This window comes from Salvelinus sp. IW2-2015, linkage group LG31, assembly GCF_002910315.2.
Source record: "Salvelinus sp. IW2-2015 linkage group LG31, ASM291031v2, whole genome shotgun sequence".
Taxonomy (NCBI): domain Eukaryota; kingdom Metazoa; phylum Chordata; class Actinopteri; order Salmoniformes; family Salmonidae; genus Salvelinus; species Salvelinus sp. IW2-2015.
The window spans coordinates 8,838,661-8,845,237 of record NC_036870.1 but is presented as its reverse complement, the minus strand read 5'-3'; the positions used below and the strand labels follow the sequence as shown (position 1 = coordinate 8,845,237).

The following is a 6,577-nucleotide window of genomic DNA, read 5'->3' as shown; positions in this document are numbered from 1 at the left end:
TCCCGATCTTTAACCCCGCCCCGATCTTGTGGGATCTGTGAAATCTCTCCCTCGGAGCCACAAGTCAGTTTACTTCCCATGGCCGAGAAAAGACTATCAACTCTCACTGTAACATTCTCCCTTTATCTACCAGAACTGCAAAGGCTTGTCATTTATTCACAAATTCATTCTGTAGCTGCACTGGCATCTTCACACCCAAATCTCTATTTTAACCCACAATCGATTCCTCGATTTCTTGATCCATTTTCATCTTGTCTTTTCTGTATCACTTGTGACGCACGTTCTGGTTGGACTGCTCCAATTCCTTAACGAGATTTCAGATTCCCCGGATATCCAATTGGATCCTGATTAACTGGGCTCAGCTCATTAGCTCTGACAAATGAATTCAACCCCCTTCATCCTCAACCCCTGCCAATCTCTCAGAAACCAGACAAAATTCAACCGCCCCATCAATACCGTCAGACAATAATACTATGAGGTCTGGTCATTTCTGACTGCTGCATCAGATTTTCCAGAAATGAAGGCTGCCATTGATAGATTGGATAAGAACCCAAACACCACTCGTTAGTGATGTGTACAGTAGGCCTACCATGCAATTGGCTCAAAGTTGGTGATATAAATGGTGATATAAATCATGAGCCAGTCCAGGTCAGCAAAATCAAATATGCTCTCCTTGCAGACCTTAATATAATACTGTTGAATGATGAGTGATTGAATGTGGAAGACATCAAATGTGTTCCTCTACCAGCTTTATGTAGTAGCCATTGATGTGGACGTAATAAATGATGCGTTCTCACTATCAATGCCTCCCTCACATTTACACCTCCACRTGTCCCCTCTCTCCCTTCGTTTTTCCTCTCTTTACCTGCTCTTGACTTTTGACCTCATAACCTGATTTTCCTCCTCCAATCGGTTTACCTGCCTCCTCTTGTCATGCTCCCTGCTCTCTGCTCTCTCTCTCTTTCCCTCTCCCTATTTCTATCTTCGGGCTTATCCCTTCATRCCTGATCTCCTTCATCCCTCCAATCCTCATCTGTTCCTCACAGGAGGAAGGGAGAGAGAGTTTTGACAGGATTGCCTGCAACCAGTCTGTGGGTGAAAGCGTAAGAGGAACGAGAGAGAGGTACGGATAGCAGGGCTGACTTGAGTGTTGTGGAKCATAAAAAGCTGCTCCAAAGGGCTACTGAGGCGGAAAAGCCCAAAAAGAAAAAGGATCACATTTTGTGTGGAAAAGGTGAGTGATTTTTGGCCACTTTGGTTGCAAATTCTTCTGGGCATTTACATGGAACTATGTGGAACTACATAGACTCCTCTGATGATTACCAACATGGATCCACATAATTCTGGAAACTATCCCATTACCTATCTCAGCYTTCTCATCCATGAAAAGATTTCACAGTTAAAAGAATGGAACTTCATCTGATTTGCAGTACGGGCCAATGGACTGAATATGAGCCGAAAGAAACTGCTCAAGGGTCGGTCAATGACAGCCGTAGTAATTGTTCTCAGTGGTGCTCATTTCCATCGGAAAATGGACTCCAATGGCATGCCTGCAACAAGTGTGCTGCAGTCCGTGGAAAACATACTGACTGATGTCTGTGCAAGTGGGAGAAAGAGAGAGGCAGAGAGAAGTAGGTAGTTACAGTGACATRGAGTGCTTTTCTTCACAGAATCAGTCTCCTTTATTAGGTACCAGCAGCATGCAAAAGCATTAGCAGCATTATCATGAAGGTTGCAAATCCTCCCACATTGATTCCAGTAAAAAAAAAAAATCCCGCCTGAAAGCAGCAAACTGCAGAACTTTCTTCCTCAGTTGTTTTTCGCTTGACAAAAGGATTTTTGCAGGTGGCAATGTCTTACAGATATTGATTCTATGCATTGAAGTCTTCTTTAATTCTGCAGCCGTGCTAATAGAATTGTGCACTTCTAGAGTACGTTTATCTAGACAAAGAGGAATAGAGGCCTTTCTGTGCATTTGTGCAAATATATATTCAAAGGAAATGACCAAACAGGAAACTGAAGAAAACTRGAATGTATACCTGATAGGCCCCTATCTTTGCCTATTCGTGCCCCCTCTATCCTCTCTGTCTCTCTTCCCCCCTCCCTCACTCCCCCTGTCTGATCCAGAGGTGAAGAGCAGTCTGTAATCGGATGACAGGAGATTTGACTGGAAAAGCCTCCCTTAAGTTCTGGGGCTTGAAAGCTCTTTTCCCACTGGGCACAAACATCATTTCAACATCTAGTTTTGATTTACATTTGATTGAGTTGTGAACTAACGTGAATTCAACATGAAATCAAAATACTTTTTAGCTTATCATTGGATTTAGGTTGAAAGTTGGGTGAAAAAAACGACACAAATTCCAGAATTTCCTTTACGTTGAGGACTTTTTGCAAATCGAAACAGTTTTGCACATTGATTCAACTTCATCACATTGTTTTTTGGACGACGTGGAAACAACGTTGATTTAACCAGTTTGAGCCCAGCGGGTTGTGCCCACCCGTCCTCGCACGCTGTCTCCCTGGCTCTCGTCATAGGTCAAACTACTGAACGCCTATGCTTTGTCAACACGTGAGCAATTGTTTCTGTGGAAGTAATACCTTTTTTTAATACCATATTTGCAAGGATGTGTGRTGTAGTTAGTTGYACACATTTTTAAAGAACAATTTAGAAAGTGGTGTGTGTTGGCAATTGGCCTCCAATTACGAAAAAGTCAGCATCCAATTAAGAGTATTAGGGCCATAGACAGCTAAGCACTAATTACTTCTTGATCATTAAATATTCTCTCTTAAAAGGAATTGAAAGTCAGAGTGAGAGCTGACAGAAGAAGGTTCATGGCAAATTGTCTGTTAAACTTGTTTTAATTGTCACAAAACATTTAAATAATTGAAGTCATGAATAGGAAAATAAAAGTAACAAAGTAAAGTTTTAACGTTGTAAAGTTGTGGTAAAACAGTCATTCAAAAACAAAAAAATGACAAGTACTCTCGAAACACAGGCAACACTTCTGTAATGACCTATAAAAACCAAAATGGCTGTCTGTGTCACAGAAAAGATGGCCAGTAATTTGCCCTAATCTTCAGATAGGTGAAGTTAGAGCTTGGATATATCACTATTAGACAGCGGATGTGGGATTATACCTCGTACCATACTCAAGAAGGCCAAGCTAGGCTCTGGCACCAGACTAGATGACGAAAGCACCTGAGCGATTTAGTTTCGGGGGTCAGAGGCCATGAGGGTTACAGGAACAAACAGTTACGTTCTCCTCAACAGGTACCACTCTATATATCTACTGTACATATCTGAGAACATGAATTCTTAGTTCTATTTAAGGTCTTCCTTATATTATTGAGTTCTACATTATATTAATTGTACAATGACGACAGCATTTTTGCCAAGCCCTGATTTGCATAAATATGTTTGTAATCATATAATCCTTTTCTCTTTCTCCCTATCTTCTAGTCTGCTAGTTTCTTTCTCCGGCGGTAACAGCCCCTATCAACCGTTGCCATGGGTGAAATGGACACGTTGAAAAAGGAGGCCGATGGCCTGAAGACCCAGATTGAAGTGAGTCTTCCTGTCACAGCATGCATTGATGTTGGGGTCACCATGACAATAGTCCCCACAAGACATACTCATCAAGCACATTTCTGTGACGATATTCAATATCACCTCCAGTCTAAAAAAGGGCTCATCATCAGATAAATAACTAGGAAGCACAGTACCAAAAATGCACAAGAATTGATGTATGTATAGCCTACATTTAGTTTCCTCCACATACCAAAACTGGTACTGTGATAAAGTTATACTAAGACATTTTAAGCAGTGTCTGGTTCCTGAAAAATTGAAATACACCAGAAGTATGGAGAACATTCGATTTATGCTTATTTTTCTACAACTATTTTACTCTTCACTAATCTTATTAGTCTCCTATGTGTATCTCCCCCTCACAACACTAGACTGCCCGCAAGGCGGTCAATGACACCACCATGGCTGCTGTAGCATCTGGTGTGGCGGCTGCACCTCGTATCCAGCTGAAGAACAGAAAGACATTGAAGGGCCACTTGGCCAAAATCTACGGCTTGCACTGGTCTGCTGATAACAGGTGAGAAGGACTTCTTGTCCAGATAGCTGGGAATGGGGATGGCGTCAGGGACAGTTTAGCTCACCATAGACACCCCACCACTACCACGAGCCACTGTGATATAGGGACTTATGAACAACGTAGAGAAGGTCTACTTTGCACCGCTCAAACCAAATGGACTCGGACATCGAAAAGTCCCATTGTTTAATGTGTCCACGCTAACATGCAAGTGTTATGGGGTTCGATGAAAAGGCTTTCCGAAGGCCTTCATTGTTTCAAATGTTGCATTAAACCAGATTCATACTGGATCTCATGCCTAAACCTTGGTTCAAACAGAATTTGATAGACTGACTGACCACTTGTTTAACTCTCTTTCTCTCTCCAACAGGCACATGGTCAGTGCCTCACAAGATGGCAAGCTTCTTATTTGGGACACCTACACTGGCAACAAGGTAAGGGCTGATCACTGATCAGTCATCATTTTCACAGTTCTAACTGTTTTCATAATAATGCATAGGACTTACATCCAGAGCTTTCCACTTGGTTTACAGTGTATGGAGTAGATCCCTCCTTCAACCACCGATGTGTAGAAGGACTATCGACTTTTGTTTCAGATTGTCTTGACTTTGACTACACACTCTACGAATGTATTTATATGGTAACAGTCAGCTAGCTTGGTATATTATGTCTTCTAACCTTTAGACAAAGCGAACTAGAAAGTGAGTGGTTAAGTGTTCTTCTCCCTGCCCTCCAGGTATATGCCGTCCCCCTCAAGTCTTCCTGGGTGATGAGTTGCTCCATGGCCCCTTCTGGCAATCTGGTGGCCAGCGGAGGTCTGGATAACATGTGCACCATCGTCAACATCAAGGCTGCCAGCCCAAAGACCATAAGGGAGCTGGACGCACATGAAGGTAGCTACCCTGCTTTACCCGTGCTATGGTTTACTCCGTGACCAACTGGGTTACGGTCAACTCCGTGACCAACTGGGTTACGGTCAACTCCGTGACCAACTGGGTTACGGTCAACTCCGTGACAACTGGATTCGGCCAATCTCGAGTGACCACTGGGTTACGGTCAACTCCGTGACCAACTGGGTTACGGTCCAACTCCGTGACCAACTGGGTTACGGTCCAAACTCGTTGATCAACTGGGGACGGTCAATCTCTGTGACCAACTGGGTTACGGTCAACTCCGTGACCAACTGGGGTTACGGTCAACTCGTATCCGTGACCAACTGGGTTACGGTCAACTCGTGACCAACTGGGTTACGGTCAACTCGTGACCAACTGGGTTACGGTCAACTCGTGACCAACTGGGTTACCGGTCAAACTCTCGTGACAACAACTGGGTTACGGTCAACTCCGTGACCAACTGGGTTACGGTCAACTCGTGACCAACTGGGTTACGGTCAAACTCAACTCCGTGACCACCTGGGTACGGTCAACTCCGTGACCAACTGGGTTACGGTCAACTCCGTGACCAACTGGGTTACGGTCAACTCCGTGACCAACTGGGTTACGGTCAACTCTGTGAGCAACTACAATTCAGAGTATTCATTAAAACGGTGTTCATAAATTGGATGTCCTCAAAATATGTAGGAAATAAGTAGAACAAACAATAAAATCTCTGTCCGTCTCCTTCCATCTCAGGCTACCTTTCCCATAGCCGCTTCCTGAACGACAGCGAGATACTCACTGCGTCCGGTGACACCACTTGTTGCCTGTGGGATCTGGAGACTGGCAAGCAGAAGGTGGTCTACAAGAGCCACGTGGGTGACTGTATGTGCCTGGCCATGTCACCAGACCAGAACACTTTCATCTCAGGGGCCTGTGACTCCAGCGCCAAGCTGTGGGACATAAGAGATGGTGGCTGCAAGCAGACCTTCATCGGCCACACGAGTGACATTAACGCCATTGCGGTGAGCACATAAATCCTGGTCAGAATGACTCTTCTTTTTCTATATATTTTAGTGATAGGATGGCAATATGGGTGTTGAAACATAGGCAATGAAAGGAGAAATGGATTGTTAAAAAAAAGTCTGGATAAGATGTTTGTGGATGGCAGTCAATTAAATGCAAATTACGGGTGGAAACAGGAATAGAAATAGAACTGCAATAATTTTGCACTCCCGTGTGTATGACTCCTCCTCTCCTCTCCTCCCCTCTCCGAGGGTCAGATGCCCACACCCACGGCACTCCCTGCCCCTATAGGTTTCATCGGCCTTTCTCGCGACGCCGCCCGACCCTGAGCTTCACCTGCACCATCCTCTTGGGGGGGTCGCGGGGTAATTTTTCACGCCCTGTTACCTTAGATATCTTCTGTTTTTCTATAATATTTTTGGTTTAGGTAAGGGTGTGACTTACCGGCGCTGTCGGTACTTCTCCTCTTTCTCTCTCTCTCTAGGGGTGGTCGCTTCATGGTATCATCTCATCTTAGTCTGCCCCTCTTTTAAAATGCTAAAATCCTTGGATTAGCTAACAACAACGTGCTCCATC

At 44.2% G+C, this 6,577-nt stretch overlaps 1 protein-coding gene across 1 annotated transcript; it reads left to right on the top strand.

Moving 5' to 3' along the window:
* Window positions 1-1,058: 1,058 nt before the first annotated feature.
* On the top strand, window positions 1,059-6,330 carry LOC111955480 (guanine nucleotide-binding protein G(I)/G(S)/G(T) subunit beta-3-like). The gene is made up of 7 exons (XM_023975704.2): window positions 1,059-1,234; window positions 3,461-3,565; window positions 3,958-4,103; window positions 4,471-4,534; window positions 4,837-4,993; window positions 5,732-6,000; window positions 6,253-6,330. The coding sequence occupies exons 2-7, from the start codon at window positions 3,509-3,511 to the stop codon at window positions 6,328-6,330; spliced, it is 771 nt and encodes a 256-aa protein (XP_023831472.1). The 5' UTR covers window positions 1,059-1,234; window positions 3,461-3,508.
* Window positions 6,331-6,577: the final 247 nt, after the last annotated feature.